General features: G+C 42.9%; 1 protein-coding gene across 1 annotated transcript in view; it reads left to right on the forward strand.

The window, feature by feature from the left end:
* Nucleotides 1-17,491, forward strand: part of KMT2C (lysine methyltransferase 2C) — a gene marked incomplete in the record, with an annotated part of 4,117,755 nt that overhangs the window by 1,840,031 nt on the left and 2,260,233 nt on the right. The window contains 1 exon segment of the mRNA XM_044066891.1: nucleotides 14,123-14,304. Coding sequence (XP_043922826.1) covers nucleotides 14,123-14,304 — 182 coding nt within the window.

Here is a 17,491-nt window from a genome sequence, read left to right on the forward strand (position 1 = left end):
AAGGTAGAGTCCAGTGTGGCCCTTAACCAAGCAATTCATTTGCCTACCTTTTACCCAACACACACAGAATAAGGGTGAGAGACTTCTGCATTCTTTGGCCATTCACAGGCAGCTACGCTTCTACTTGGACAGAACCAAAGCTTTCAGAAAGACTGAACAACCTCTAGTAGCATAGGCAGCAGGATCACAAGGAAAGCCCATCTTGAAACAGACTATTTCAAAGTGAATAGGCCACTGAATTCACTTCTGCTATTCACAGCATGGCAAATCAGTGCCTAAGGGCATTAGGCCACATTCAACCAGAGCAGTAGCCACTTCAGCAGCCTTCGTCAGAGGAGTACCAACCAAAAACATCTTAGAGGCTGCAACTTGGAGTTCAGTGCATACTTTTACAAAACACTATCACTTACCTCTCTACTCTAAATCCAGGGCAGGCTTTGCCACTGCAGTTCTGCAGGGCCTGATAGCCTCTCCTAATCCTATTTAGCACCAGCCTCCCAACCTTAGCTTTGGGATTCAACCCAATTGTAATGACTGCAACAGTGAAACACGATGAACATAGTACAGTTGTGTACCTACCATAAATGTAGATGTTCGAGTGTATTCACGGATGCAGTCCAGGTTACCCTCCCACCATCCCCCTTTTCCTTGCTGGGACTTAGCTGTACTTCTCTATTCTATACAACCTATGTGGTGTATTTGCTTGTAGATGAAGGAAAAGTTGATTTTTGTGTATGCATGCTTATTGGCATAATTTTGCCTACCATTTTAGGGACACCTGACATCTAGGGCAAGAAAAACTAAAGAAAATGGCTTCGGCTGCATCTTTTATACCCCTGGTGCACTGGCGTCAGGGAGGAGGCGACAGCAACCGACGTTGGACCTAGACTTTGGAACTCGGGCCGACTGCAGGTAGCCTGCCAGCAGGATAACCCAATTGTAATGACTGCAACAGTGAATACACTCGAACATCTACATTTATGGTAGGTACACAACTGTACTTTTTGAGGTGCTGTCATTCTTCTTCAACTCCACCCTATTTCCTCTTCTCCCTGATGTACTAGAGCCTTCAGTACGTCCTTGAACTTGTGTTCTTTATCTGTAGTCAGCCTACAGTTCAGCTTAGTCTCTGTTACCCATGGAGCCTTCTGTGATCACTGCTTGCCACTGACTCTGGCAACCAGTGGTTTATGCAATGGATGAACTATTTCACTGGGGATTACTTTGCAATCTGATTCTACTCCAGTGCCTTTTCCCTACTAGGAAGAGGTCTACCTGAGTTGCATGTTGGCCTCTGTTGTATGTGATCTTGTGACTGTTTCTCCTGAACCACGTGTGGGCCACCCTCAAGCCAATTGCCAGACAGAAGCCTAGTCTAGTGCTTTCGACACTTATGAACTCTGAGTTCTCTTCTAGTGATTACAGACAACACTACCATGAATGTGGTACCTAAACAAGCAAAGAGGTACAAAGTCATACCCTTTTTGCTGGCTGGCAATTATGGCTTGGGAGCTGGCTCTAGAGGATTCTCTGATTCTTCAGGCCTCATACATTCCATTAGAGCAAACACAGTGGCAGACAGGCTAAACAGATCCTGAGCAGACTCTTAAAAGTGGAAGTTCCATGTAGATGTCTTTCAGTATTTGATCCAGATGGTGGGAACACCTCAAGTAGATCTGTTCACCTCCTTTCAAATCAGCTAACTTAAAAAAATTCTGTTAGACATCCTTGCAGCCACATTTGAATGACAGACACTTTTATCATTCCCATGGCCGGGAAAATTCTTGTATGCATTCCCACCCTTTCCAATGATTCCTAATGTACTTCTAAAGATTTATTAAGAATTACTGAAAATCATTTTAGTAACCTCCTCTTGGACCAGACAAAATTGTTTCTCTCTTTTAGTGGAATTGCCCAAAGGCAATTACCATAAGCTTTTTCATAGACTAAATCTGCTTACACAGCATCGTGGCAAATGGTACACCCCAACACAGAGCAATTGCAACTAACAGCCTACAGTATTCTGTTTTGATACCTTTTAGACACTTGTTCATTGAGGATGTGCAGCAGGTATTTAAGGAGGCAAGAAAACCTGCAATTAGAAAATCTTATGTTTACAGGTGGAAGAGTTTTTCTAGGTGGTGCCTAGCCAGTAACAGAGGTATTGAAAGGGTTTTGACCCCTCTTTTTTATGTATTTGTGTTAGTTATTTATTTACTTATTTTACATTTGTTGACTGGGATATTCCGACTGGATTGATGCCCATTTTCAGCGGAGGCCCAGGGAGATAAGCTCCAAAAGTATACAATACATTGACTAATAAGACATAATTGCCTGTATGGCATTTCCAAAAATACATTAAATAACTATTAAGACAATTATTACATAAATGAAAAATTGCAAAAAATGCATAAGTAAACATGAAATAGACAAGATCACAGATTAGAAGATTCCTCTGCTTATAATCAGGAGAGAATTAACAGTAGTTGGTTAACAAGATTATTCACATTCATGTTGAGAGTTTAGCCAGGCTTGTTGCAGAGGCATAGCCAGTGTAATGCCATATGTTTGAGTTTAGTTTTAAATTGGCCTAAGTAGGAGAGCAACGTAATGTCAGTTGGAAGTAAGTTCCAGGCTCTGCCTGCAGAGTTGGCAAAGAGGTCATCACCAGCTGCATTGTTAGTTTTGATTGTCTGAATTAGTAGTTTGTTTGAGGATCGGAGCAATCTTGGATTGTTATTGGGGGGGGGTGATAATATTTCTAAGGGCTGGTATATTATCTGGGTTATAGAGGATTTTGTTAGCCATGATCAGCAGGTTATATTGGATAAGACTGAGAAGATGTTCATCGTGCATACAGCTGCAGTAATCACAGATGGGTTCTCTGCCGTCAGGCGGTCCCTCGGTCGGCCGAATTCCAAAGTCTTGGTCCGGCGTCTGTTGTCGTCGCTTTCTCTTCTGACGTCAGTGAGGCCAGAGTATATAAGACACAGCCGACGCCATGTTCTTCAGTCTTTTTTGCCGCGCGGTGCCCAAAGCAGAAGCAGTTCGCAGGTGCCGGTCGGCCAGCTCCTGAATTACGAATATTTTGGAATCCGAAGTCTTCATTAAAGCTAAGTACCCCGTTGGGGAAACTTTTCTTGCCTCAGACCGATGTCAGAAAAAGTTAATAATTGTATTTCTTGTGGGAAGCAAATACCGCATAAGGATTTCCATTCCCGCTGCATACCTTGTTTGGGGCCAGACCACGATGTCTCGGGCTGTCGCTTTTGCGCTACCTTCAATAAACGCACTATTAAGCGTCGGGCGGAGTTCGCCCAGCACTACTTTGGTAAAGCTTTTGATTATAAAATGTCGTCGGACACTCCGACTACCGTTTTGACCAAAAAACGCAAGGAAAAGGACTGACACGCGAGGCCCGCGGTCCCCGCCGACACCACGCCAAAACAGGCTACACGTGGTCCGGTTCTCAGCGAGACACCTTTGCAGTCCCTGACTACCGACGACACTTCTTTGGCTGTGTCCTCTGTACCCGAGACCGTTGGGTCCTCGGCCCTTTCCCAGACTACAACCGAAGCCTCTGCTAATGTTGAGCCTACTAATGTGGACAGGTCCACCTCCACCCATGGTGTATTTAGGCCCTCATCTTCCTTTTCAATTAAGGCCTTTACTAAATCCAAAGCAGCCAGGCAGCCCTTGAGGCCTGTTGTACAGGGCCCATCTCCAGGTCCCATGCCTAAAAAACAGATGCTTGGAAAGGCTGAGGATTTAATTACTCTTATCAGAGGTTCTCAACCCCCTCCAGACAAGAGACCCAGAGTGGAGGAAGATTCTCCCTCTTCTGATCAGGGATCCATTTTATCAGAACATTCTGATGCAGAGGAACACTCTTACTCTCCTTTTGAGGATTCGGATGCAGAACAGTCCATTCCCTCTGTATCCCCTCCTGAGGATTTTTCCTTTGGGGAAACCTTACACACCTTGAGGGAACACTTCCATTGGGAAGGCCAGGACTTTTCAGATTCCAAGAAAAGACTTAGGGAATTTCTTTTGTTACCTCAACATAGACCTCTGGCTATACCCCCTGTTTTGGACGTACTGGATGATGTCTATTCGGAGGCTTGTCTTAACCCGGATTCTCTGCCTCCTGCACCAGTCAAACCTGATGGGTATTACAGAGTACCCAGCTCTCACCAATTTCTCTTCAAAAGCCATAATGCTGACCCTGAAACCATTTCACAAGGCCCCAAGGGATTGAAGGCCTCCACTGCCAAAAATCCACTTCCTGCAGAAAGGGAATCAAGATCTTTGGAAAGGTGGGGGAAAAAGGTTTATACCTCGGCCACCCTAGCCATGAGGGCTTTAAATTGTCAGTTTCATATGCTTAAATATCAACAGTTCCTGTTATCACAATTGAGGAACAAAATGTCTCAACCTGAACAACAAGATTTAAAGGAGTTACAGGATATGATGCATAGTGCAGAACAAGTGGGTAAACGCACCTTACAATGTGGTTATGATGCCCTAGAGGCCTCAAGTAGAGCGGCAGCTACAGGATCAGTCATTCGCAGACACGCCTGGCTTAGGGAACATAATTTACCAGATCATGTGAAAGCTAAACTTCTAGATGCTCCTTTACAAAAGGATGTGCTGTTTGGTACTAATGCTGAGGAGATACTACGGAAAATGGAAGAAAAAGCCAAATCTATGCAAACTGTCAAAGCCTTCTTACAGGTCCAACCACCACGTTTTAGCAGAAATTGGCCTTCAAAAAACTGGTCCTTTCCAGCCACTGACAAGCCCCAAAGAGGTAGATACAGACGCACAAGGGGCAGAGGGCAATCACAAGGATCATATAGAGGCCGACAATGGCAAACTCCAGCACCAAGAGGTGGCGAAGACAGTGCACAACAATACAGGAAGCAAACCCAATGACTCCCTCATTTCCATGCCAAGCATGTCTCAGCTGGCAGCACCTTTGGGAGGAAAACTAGCACTATTTGCAAGCAATTGGCATATTGTCACAACAGACAAATGGATCCTGGACATTATAAACAGAGGCTACAAATTTCAATTTCACACTCTTCCAAAATGAGAGGCATGCCAAACCTGCCACAAAATCAAAGGGCAGAGGCACAACTGCAAATTTCAAAGCTCATAAGCATGCAAGCTATTCAAGAGGTACCTACTCACCAACAAGGTCAAGGTTTTTATTCAAGACTTTTCCTGGTACCAAGGAAAGGAACCGACTGGAGACCCATTTTGGACTTATCCACCCTAAACACATTTCTAATCGTACCAAAATTCAAGATGCTCACATTACAGCAGCTTCTTCCCATGCTGGGCAAGGAGTTCTGGCTGGTAACATTGGACCTCAAGGAGGCATACCTGCATGTCCCAATCAGACAAAGCTGCAGAAGATACCTCAGATTTCTTGCAGGTTCAATCCACTATCAATTCTCTGCATTGCCCTTTGGCTTATCTACTGCGCCCAGAGTATTCACAAAGTGCCTGGCATCAGTGATTGCCTACTGCAGACTTCAAGGGATACAAATTTATCCTTATCTGGACGACTCCCTGATCCAAGCCGTCAGCAAGAACATACTTCTGGAACATCTGGCATATGTGACACGGTTACTGCTTTCTCTGGGATATACAATCAACAAAGAGAAATCAAGGCTAACACCATCCCAGAAAATAACTTTCCTGGGTGCCAACTTGGACACAAACACCCAGATGGCCTACCTTACACCAGAAAAACAAGGGCAACTGTCTCAGTACTTCAAAATACTAGCAAAAAGTACCAGGCTTACTGCAAGGAAAATCCTGCAGGCTCTGGGATTCATGGCATCTTGCATTCTATTAACCCCATTTGCAAAGCTGCATATGAGGAAACTTCAATGGTACCTAAAAAACCTATGGTCTCAACACAGTCACAGTTTGGAAACAATAATACCAATAATTCCATGTTTGCAAAAGGAATTTCTATGGTGGGCCCAAGCATGTCAAGCAAACAAAGGCCTCCCATTCTGCAAGCCTCAAGCAAAACAAGTCATAACCACAGACGCCTCAGACTACGCCTGGGGGGCGCACATGACGAACAGGTGCATTCAGGGCAAATGGTCCCAAAAAGAAAAGCACCTTCACATCAATCAAAAAGAAATGCTAGCAGTAATAAATGCAATTACAGCTTTCAAGGACTTCCTGCATCCAGGACAATTACTGATAAGAACAGACAACACCACGGTAATGTGGTACAGAAACAAACAAGGAGGAACACATTCATACCCCTTGTGCAGACTAGCCATGACTCTTTGGAACTTGGCTGTGGAAAGACAAATCGAACTTCAAGCACAGTACTTGCCAGGATTGGAAAACACACTGGCAGACAATCTAAGCAGAAAAATGACAGATCCACACGAATGGAAGTTACATCCTCAGGTGTTTGCAGAAATAATCCAAGCATGGGGGAGGCCAGACATAGATCTTTTTGCCTCCCACAGGAATCATCAATTGGAAAAGTTTTGTTCAAAGACCTTTCACCCAAAGGCCTGGAGAGTGGACGCCCTTTCATTCAGTTGGACAGCATGGACAGTTTACGCATTCCCACCTCTGCCTCTTCTGCCCAAGGTGCTTTTGAAAGCAAGAACAGACAAACCGAAGATGATACTGATTGCTCCAGATTGGCCAAGGCAACACTGGTACCCACTCCTGAGGAGCCTAACACATACTCCTCCCTGGTCCCTGCCTCTAATGCCTCTTCTGCTGAATCAGCACAGCTACAAAACTCTTCACAGTCAGCTGAAAACACTCAATCTCGCTGCATGCAAAATTCCTTAACACCATAACAGAACCTACTCTCCAAGGAGGTACAGGATGTCATTTTGGAGGCCAGAAGGCCAGCTACTAGAAAAGCTTACTCCGCAAAATGGAAGCGGTTTTGCTCTTGGAATGAGAAAAAAGGCCAGGACCATAGAAAACTGAACTTGCCTCCGGTATTACAGTACCTAGCGGAGCTATTGAACAGTGGACTTTCTTTTTCTTCCATAAAAATCCATGCCTCAGCCATCTCTGCAGAATTCAACACAGATCCTCCTTTATTTTCTCACCCACTCTTACGACAGTTCCTCCGAGGGGCTAAGAATATAAGACCACCAAGGAAACAACCAATACCAGCCTGGGATCTTAATTACATACTAGAAAAATTAACATTGCCTCCTTTTGAACCAGCTGCCTCAACAGATTTGCAATATTTGTCCTGGAAGACAGCCTTCCTTCTGGCCATCACTTCAGCTCGTAGGGTTTCTGAACTTCAGGCCCTCATGGCGGTGCAGCCCTTTCTCATTTTCCATCAGGACAGGGTTTCCCTTCGTACCAACCCATCATTTATGCCTAAAGTGGTATCCAGGGTAGCTTTAAATCAAGCCATACACCTACCCACCTTTTACCCCAATCCTCAAAACAAAGGGGAAAGGCTGCTACACTCCTTAGACATCCATAGGCAGCTTCGTTATTATTTGGACAGAACAAAGTCCTTCAGGAAATCAGAACAACTCTGTGTCCTATGCTGTAGGGGCTCAAGGGAAGCCAGTTACAAAACAGACTATTTCAAAGTGGATAGGCCACTGCATACGGTTTTGTTACTCCTATCATGGGAAATCTGTTCCTGCAGGTATCAGATCACACTCCACCAGGGCCACAGCTACCTCTACAGCCTTCCTCAGAGGAGTTCCTACCAAAGATATTTTGGAGGCAGCCACCTGGAGTTCTGTACATACCTTCACAAAATACTACCATCTGCCTTTATATTCCAGAACAAGAGCAGGCTTTGCCACTGCTGTTTTGTAGGGCATTCTGGCTCGACCCAGTTCCTCCTAGTACCTACCACCCAGTGCATAGCTTTGGGATTCTACCCATCTGTGATTACTGCAGCTGTATGCACGATGAACATAGTACAGTTTTGTACCTACCATAAATGTAGATGTTCGAGTGCTAATACAGCTGCAGTACAGGTTTCCCTCCCTCCTTCCCCTCTTGGTAAAGGCATGAGGCCTAGCAACCTCTTCATACTACCTGACTGGGTTATCCGGCTATGTTTTATTTGCTTGCTACTACTGATTTTGGATTATATTGCATTGCTTGTATATGCATATAAGCACTATTTAGGTATTGCCTTCCTTTTGGGGGCACCTGACATCTGGGGCAAGAAAGACTGAAGAACATGGCGTCGGCTGTGTCTTATATACTCTGGCCTCACTGACGTCAGAAGAAAAAGCGACGACAACCGACGCCGGACCAAGACTTTGGAATTCGGCCGACCGAGGGACCGCCTGACGGCAGAGAACCCATCTGTGATTACTGCAGCTGTATTAGCACTCGAACATCTACATTTATGGTAGGTACAAAACTGTACTTTCTAGCCACCCAAGCTGTTTGAGGTTGATGCAGTGGTGGGTTCTAAAAGGCAGGCCTGTGGCAAACCTGGCAATGTGATTATAACAGGTTGAGAGTCTATTGAGTGCAGATTTGTTTAGATTGGAGAGAAGGGGGGAGGCATATAAAAGTGTTGAACGTAGGTGGGAGCGAGCTATGGCCATCTTAGCTGGAGGGGTAATGTAAGGCTTTAATTCTATAGATTGACCCAAGTTTTTTATTGATGTTCCTGATTGTTTGATTTACATCTAGTTCAAATTTTAGGTTATTGTCAATAATGACGCCTTGTAGTTTTGTATAGGGGTCGGGGGGAATAATTGTCCCATCTTCTGCATTTATGTTGAAGGAGAGAGGAGCAGATTTTTGAGTTGGTGAGAATAACAGCATTTTAGTTTTTTTGCGATTGAGTAATAATCGATGCTTAGAGAGCCAATTTTCTATGGTATAAAAGGTGGACTGGGTAGCAGCCCACAATTCTGTGGGAGATGTAGCTGAGCAGATCAGAGTGGAGTCGTCAGCGTATTGGATACAGCTGACGTTTGGTATGATAGTAGGCAAGTCATTAATAAAGATGAAAAACAGTAGGGGACCTGATATCGAGCCTTGTGGTACTCCAAGGGTGTTCGGCAATAGACTAGAGAGCTTGTTCTGCCATAAGACTGCCTGTTGTCTCCCATTAAGGTAGGATGTAAACCAAAGAAGGGCTTTAAAATCTAGACAGAAAGTTTGCAGGGTGTGAAACAGAAGATGGTGATCGACCATATCAAATGCCTTAGAAAGATCCAAAAAGAGGGCAGAGGATATGTGATTATTGTTATGGTTGTTGTTTATAGTATTGGTAAAAGCCATTAGGGCTGAGGTTGTACTATGGTGTGGCTGAAAACCATACTGGCTATCAGCCATGAGGTGATTTGGATTAGGTGGTGCAGGAATTGTTTGTGTATACACTTTTCCATAATCTTTGCAAGTGGTGAAAGTATAGCTATGGGTCTATAATTGGAGAATTCAGTGGAAGAACCTCCTTTATGTAGTACGTTTTCCATATGGTGGGGATCTTGGCATCTGATATGGTACAATTGATTAGTATTGAAACTGGATAGGCAATGGCATCAGCTGATTTTTGCAGGTACTTGGCGGGGAGTTGGTCAGCGGAGAGTGTGGTGAGTTTTAGTTTCTTGATCAGGTTACGGATAAGTGATGTGGACACTGGTTGGAAGCTAAACGAGAGTCGGTTTTTAGAAGTAGTAATGTCAGTGCCTGGGGAGCTAGGAGGTAATTGGGTAGCTAGGGCTTGAATTGTTTCGATAAAGAAATAGTTAAAACTGTCTGAGACCTCCTCTGGGGATTTATCACTAGCGGCAGCGGGGGTAGGTGTAGATGTTTTTCCAGGATGAAGTAGATTGTTCAGCCCAGCCCAGTACTTCTGAGGATTGTTCTGGTTAGCTGTCTGTAAATTGCAATAGTATTGTTTCTTGTCTTGTAAAATATATTTTTTAGTTTCATTCCTAGCATGCCTGTATTTAACATGATCATGGGGGTCTTTAGTGGAGCGCCATACAGCCCATAGTTTATTTCTGCTGGTAATCTTTAGTCTAGACTCTTTAGAGAGCCAAGGTGCAGTTTATTTTGTTCGCTTAGAGTGGAACGGTGCATGTAGATCTAGAATTTCAAGAAATTTATTGTTAAAGTAGGCAACTGCCTCCTCTAAGGGGAGATGCTTTAGCATAGACCAGTTACAGGAGCTAAGTTCCAGTCGGAATTTGTCAGGGTTAAAGTCACTTTTGTTTCTGACTTTTCTGAGTAAGGGTTGTTGTGGATTAATGGCTCTTTTCTTGACTATGTAAGTGAGGAGGTGGTCACTTAGGTCATCGGAGAGGGTGCCAGCAATGTACATTTGGGGGTTACTATTTACAAGTACCCAGTCAAGTATGCTTTCTTTTTGGTTGAGTTTACTTAGCCTAGTGGGGGTGGTTATGGTTTGAGCAAATGCATGCAGGTTGATATGGGTAGAAGGGGATTCTGTGGAACAGGAACCCCAGTCTATGTTAAAGTCTCCTAGGATTAGGGTTTCTTGGGGGTAGTGACATGATAGCCAATAAAGGGTGTCTTCAAGTGTGGCTACATTATTACCTGGGGGAATATACATACAGATGATGTTAATGCTTTTATTTTTGTTAAGTTGCAATCTAGTGGCAAGAATTTCACATTTATCTGAGGTGGTTGAATAACATCTGTGGTCACATTCAACTCAGATTTATAGAGTATAGCTACCCCCCCCCCCCCCCTTCCTGGACGCACCATCCAGCCAGTGTATATTATACCCAGGTGGTAACACTTCATTGTCAGTAGTGGAAGGTTTTAACCAGGTCTCAGATAGAGAATCTCAGGGGAGTAGGATGGCATGCAATTCATGTGCCTTATTATTAATGCTCCTAATGTTGAGATGACAGACGAGGAGAGAGTTAGTTGGTCTGCTGATTATATCTTTGTGGCTTAGGTTGCATGCAGAGGGGGGGGGGGTGTATCAGGGGTAGATGGGCCAGGGTTATGGTGTATGTCACCACTGAGTATAAGACTAAGTCAATACTTGGTGATGAACCTCAGGAGTTTGTGCAGTAGTTTGTGGTATTGTTTGGATTTAGTGCTAATGTACAGAGAGTTAGCATGCTGTGGGAGTGAGAATGTTGTTGAGTATTGCCATTTGTTAATAGTATGGCAAAAGGTGGAATGTTCTACAGCTAGGGGTATAGTGTGGCCTGCAGGGAACTGATACTCATTAAACTGTTGGTTTTCATACAAAGTAAGTACATAAGGGACTAGCAGAATGGGTAGTAAAGAGTAGCATAACATAGTAATAGAAAGGAGTAAAGTGGTTCGTATCTGTTGTTTAGTAAAACAACAGAAGAAGATCAGATGATCAGTATAGGGGTAGTAAAGAGGGTGGAGAAAGAATGATAGTGGAAGTGGGTGGCGAAAGAATGATAGTAGATAGCTGATAGGGTGTCAAGGCAGGGTGGAAAGAGTAAGGCGGTAAGGCTGATAGGGTATAATAAGTAGGGGTGTGGTTAAGTACCTATAAATTTGTAGGTAGTTGGGGCAAGTGGGAATTGGCAGGGAGGCGTGCAAAGTGAGCCCGAGCACAGCGCGAGGGCAAGCAGAGCAGTGCTTACACTGACTGCAAGTGGTTCCCTAGGCTATGGTACGTAATTAGTGTAATGTTTGTATTATTAGACTAGATTTTAAGCTGAAGTTTGTAACTGAATTGTTATATAGGTTAGAATATGTTATGTTATTTAACCTATGTTAGAGACTAGGATATGGACTGTGTTTAGGAAGTGTTTTGCACTCTGGCAAGGTGATTTATTAGCTACAGGGTGGGGATATGAATGCAATATTCAGGGCTAAGTGAGGGAGAGCAGTGAAAAAGTGCAATTTACAGAGTGTAGTGTAGGTTAATTAATGCTTTTATAATATGCTAGGGGCAACAAATTTGATTAAGAGAATTAGATGGAGCCAGATACTTATGGGGGACAAGACTGGAGGTGCCTTTAGACCCAGGACAGCAATATACAGATTATATTATATAAATACAGTCTTAAGGTCTTAACTTTAAACAAAGGTGGAGTGGACACCAGGTAGAGGATTGAGGGCACAGTTTTCTGGATATCTTCTTTCAGATAGGAGGATCTGTTGTAAGTTATTTAGAGGGGGTCTACCTAAAAATAAAACACACATATGGAGTGAGAATCTATCAGACATTTAGGTCTAGCCAGCAGACAAGCAGGCTTTTCACATGCACATCAGGTAGAGAGAATATGGTATATAGCAGCTCCGTGGAGCTGTAATCAGTATATCAGCTATGTTTTTGCAGCATGAGCTTGTAACCAGAATAAAATGCAGTTAGACCTTAGTTTGGTCTAGAAATATCTTTATAAACAGGTTGTATTACTGGGTTATACTCGGTGCTGTATTAAACTTATAGCAATTCCACATGCAGCATATTATGTTAATGATAAAACATTCCCAGCAACATTTCCACTTTTTAAGAAGGCTGAAAATAAGCTAAGCTTCCTCCTCATATTCTCTCCAGCTTCTATACAGATGCAACAGACAGCATCCTCACCTGCGACTTCACAGTGTTTGTCACCTACATGGAGGCTAAGAAAGCTCATCCTGTCTCTAAACTAATGCACAGTGGTTGTTTTCTGATATTATTTTCTGTTACTCCCACCATGGTAAATCTACTTCAGGCAAGGTTAAGTTTCAGTCAACTAGGGCCTTATACTGTTTGATGGCATATTGGAAAGGGATGGACTCCAGAAGCATTATAGTGGCAGCAAACTGGTCCTTTGTTCATACCTTCACAAAGCACTACAAACTGGATTCATTTCAAAAGTCTACACAGGCTTTTCTAGTAGCATTCTTCAGGGGCTCTTGGATCCTTATCCTTCCATCTCCCAGGTAGGGAAAGCTTTGGGAGTCTATACAAAATGCCATTTAAGTCAGTGGAAATGATGAACATAGTACAGTTGCTGAAGTCCCACTTACCTGTAACAGGAAATGTACGAATTTCTCACTGCGTGATAGCACCCATCCGCCATCCCCATACTGTGTACAGCTGATGTGGATTTCAATCTGTTTGATTTATTTTTTTATGTGGTATTGTGATTAGCTATGAATTTACATTTGCTAGATAGTTTTGGTTCATTTATTTTCCGCTTTTTCTTTCTGGGAGTAAAAAAGCTTGATCACTCACTTCTTGTGACAGTTAAAGATTTCCCTCTCAGGATATGCTCAGACAATCAGGTTTCACAGGAAGGGGGGGGGGATTCTGAGCTTTTGAAATCTAGGCTGTACTGGGTTACCTTGGCAGCTAACCCAAAATGCCCCCGATGCAGTAAGGCATTTGGTCATCTACTGTTTAAAGGTGAGCAGGACTTGAGCAACAGTACTTTGTGATTTTTTTGTGTCCCCGTATATCCGTCATACTAGCAAGTTAGCTTATGTTAAAGGAATATATATATATATTTATATATATATATATTTATAGATATATATATATATATATATATATATATATAAAATGTATATATATATATATATATATATATATATATATATATATATATATATAAAATGTATATGAAGGAAGGAACCTGATTTTCGTAGACTGGTCAGAAGTGTGGGCATCCTAAGGGATAAGTCCCATTTGTAAGGAGTAGTGCAGCAATAGTCTGCCTTAACATTTGCCATTATGGTGAGTTACCTACATAACTGTACTTTCCTCCTCTGTTTTCTTTGCGGGGAGAGAGCTGCTTGTTTTAGAGTTGGAGTTGAAGGATCTGAAGTGAAGTTCACACTTTACTTTTGCAAATATTTGTAAAGTATAGCATGGGTAGTGATGGTGACTTAGTTGGTACTGACAAGTAAACTTTTTGAATTAGAGAGATCATAATGTTTGTTTGACAATTTAGTTCTCAAGCCTGCTGCAAAATACTCTTTTGAAATATTTTTTTGTTTTAGATGTTCCACAGTTTTTTTTCTCAGAAATGGTTCTGTTTCAGTGAATAATTGGAGTATTCAGTGTAAAAGAGGAAGCTGTCTGGGTATTAATGTATATGTAGGTAGTTTATTTGAATTATCAAATCACTGAACACATACTATGCATGTTTGTCATTCTTTTCTTCAGATTACTAAGGTTATACTTAGCAAAGGATGGCGCTGCCTGGAGTGCACAGTGTGTGAAGCCTGTGGGAATGCCACAGATCCTGCACGACTGCTGCTTTGCGATGACTGCGATATTAGTTACCACACTTACTGTCTGGATCCACCATTACAGACTGTCCCAAAGGGAGGCTGGAAGTGCAAATGGTATGTTTTGTTATTAGTTCCACCTTTTTAATATGTTTTTTTTATTTAATAATAATAACTGACAGTGCTGTACTTAAGTGTTAATGTACAAAATGTAAGTAGAGCTTTAGTTATTATTTTTTTCTGCATTTCATTTGTTTATGTATGGTTTTAAACTTTTATTTATTTATTTTATTTTTTGTAACAAGTAAGGATTTGCTGAGCTAGGATTCCATTTTTTAGGTGTCTTTTGAAGAAAAAGATACTCAAAGTAACTGGACTTCATGATAGTGCTGTGCATGCCTAAGGCTTAAGCTAGAGTTTTTATTAATCTCATCTATCCAGTCTGACTGTTAGATCCTTGATCCATTTGTTGGATTTGACCCAGCAAAAGTAGCCTAAGGCTTAAACTAGAGTTTTTATTAATCTCATCTATCCAGTCTGACTGTTAGATCCTCGATCCATTTGTCGGATCTGACCCAGCAAAAGTACAGCTCCAGTCTCAAACACCTTTAAATCTTTTTCTTCCATAATGCACCTTGTTGTGAAGTTTCCTCAGATCTCGTTTGTTTCCATAGTGTTCAGACGTGGTCGTAACTCGGTGCTAAAGCTAAGTGCTTCACCTTTGTATTTTTCTGTTTTTTACCTGAATATTTTGACAGCTTTTGGCCAGTTCTTGCTGTACCCTTCATAGCTATGATTTTAACTCCTTTTGACTTGGTTTCTTGTAACTTTTCCTTTTTGTTGGCACCCCCCTGAGGGGTTTGGGAAATCTGTATCCGCTCAAAGTGCTTTCCTCACATAGTCCTGTATTACTTTGGTGGCCTTTTTGGATGCTTTTTGCAGAGTAAAGGTGTTGTATCAATGGAAGAGTGGAACCTGTTAGCTTCTCTGCAACCCTCATCACTATCTGTAGCACCTTCCTTTCTGTAACTCTGCAGCTTCCAAACCACACTGTGAAGTCGCAGGTGAGGATGCTGTCTGTTGCACCTGTATAGAAGTTGGAGAGAATATGAGGAGGAAGCTTAGCTTATATTCAGCCTTCTTAAAAAGTGGAGATGTTGGTGTGCTTTCTTGACCAATTGGCTGATGCATCCTGACCATGAGAGATCCTCTATGTGTACACCCAGGAATTTCATACTGTTAACCCTCTCCACACACTCACCATTGATCCTTAGCACTGGGTGGTTTGATATTCATCGTGTTTCACTGCTGCAGTCATTACACTTGGGTTATCCTGGCGTCAGGCGGTCCGACAGTCAGCCAGAGTTCCAAAGTCTTGGTCCGGCGTCAGTTGCTATCGCTTCTTCCCTGACGTCAGTGCGCTAGGGGTATATAAGATGCAGCCAACGCCATTTTCTTCAGTCTTTCTTGCCACGCGGTGCCCGAAGCAAAAGCAGTTTGCAAGTGCCGGTTGGCCGACTCCTGAGATTTCAAATTCAATTTCAGATCCGAAGCCTTCAATAAAGCTAAGTACCCCGTTGGGGAAACTTTTTCTTGCCTCAGACCGATGTCAGTAAAAGTTAATAATTGTATTTCTTGTGGGAAGCAAATACCTCATAAGGATTTTCATTCTTACTGTATTCCATGCCTAGGCCCAGATCACGATGTCGCTAGTTGTCGGTTTTGTGCTAGATTTAACAAACGCACTATTAAACGTTGGTTTGATTTTGCACGCCATTATTTTGGCCGAAGGTTTAATTATACCATGCTGTCGGAGCAACCGACGACCGGAATTCACAAAAAACGCAAAGATAAGGATAAGGACAGGCATCTGAGGCCCAAAACTGACGACGAAACCTCTTCTAGGCCAGTCGCCAGTTCTCAGTGAGGCGCTTTTGCAGCCCCTGACACCCGTGACCGACTCCCACGTGGAGTTGCCTAGGCCTCTGGATACTCAAGGTGTTGGGCCTACGGAGACTAACCCTTCAGATGGGTCCGGAGCCGCTGAGCAGGCTTTGGCTTCTGAGGGTGTTTTCAGACCTTCACAGCTTACCATTGCATCTACAGCCAAGTCTAAAGCAACATTAAAGACAAAAAAGCAAGTACAGCATTCACCTGGACAGGCCTCCATGCCTAAAAAGCAGATGCTCAAAATGGCCGAAGACTTAATTACTCTGATCAGGGGTACCCATCCCCCTCCTGATAAAAGGCCTAGGCAGGATACAGACTATGATTCCTTTGACCAGATTTCTATATATCCTGACTCCTCTTCATACCAGGGATATTCCTTACCCCCTATGAGGACTCTGATGCTGAAGAATTTATCCCTTCAGCCTCTCCTCCTGAGGATTATTCTTTTGGGGAAACTTTACACACCATGAGGGAGCATTTCCACTGGGAGGGCCAGGATTACTCAGAGTCCAAGAAAAGGCTCAGAGATTTTATTTTATTGCCTCAGCACAGGCCCCTTGCTATTCCGCCAGTGTTGGATATTGTGGACGATGTGTTCTCTGAATCCAGTTTAAATCCAGATTCATTACCCCCAGCTCCAGTCAAGCCTGACAGGTACTACAGAGTCCCTGACTCACACAAATTTCTTTACAGAAACCCTGCTGCTGACCCAGAAACTATTTCCCAGGGTCCCAAAGGGGTAAAGGCATCCACAGCTAAAAATCCGGTTCCCTCGGACAGGGATTCCAGATCATTAGACAGATGGCGGAAGAAAGTTTACACCTCGGCAACGTTAGCAGTAAGAGCTTTAAACTGCCAGTTTCACATGCTTAAATATCAACAATATTTACTATCTCAGTTAAAACAGAAGATGAGTACAAGTGCAGAACAACCTGATTTTAAGGAAATGCAGGATTTATTGCATGCATCTGAACAAGTAGGTAAACATACTTTGCAATGTGGTTTTGATTCATTAGAAGCTTCTTGTAGAGCAGCAGTTACAGGATCTGTGATTCGAAGGCATGCTTGGTTAAAGGAACAAACCCTACCAGATCATGTTAAGGTGAAATTATTAGATGCTCCTTTACAGCAAGATATTTTATTTGGTGTTAAAGCAGAGGAGGTATTAAAGAAAATGGAGGATAAGGCAAAATCTATGCAAACAGTGAAGGATTTTTTACAGGTACAGCCACCAAGATTTAGCAGAAGTTGGCCTACAAAAAAATTGGTCCTTTCCAGTGTCAGACAGGCCACAGAGGGGCAGATACAGACGCCCAAGAGGTAGATCTCAACCCCAAGGATCATACAGACCATG

The sequence above is a fragment of the Protopterus annectens genome, chromosome 3.part1 (assembly GCF_019279795.1).
Source record: "Protopterus annectens isolate FY-2018-M chromosome 3.part1, PAN1.0, whole genome shotgun sequence".
Taxonomy (NCBI): Eukaryota; Metazoa; Chordata; order Ceratodontiformes; family Protopteridae; genus Protopterus; species Protopterus annectens.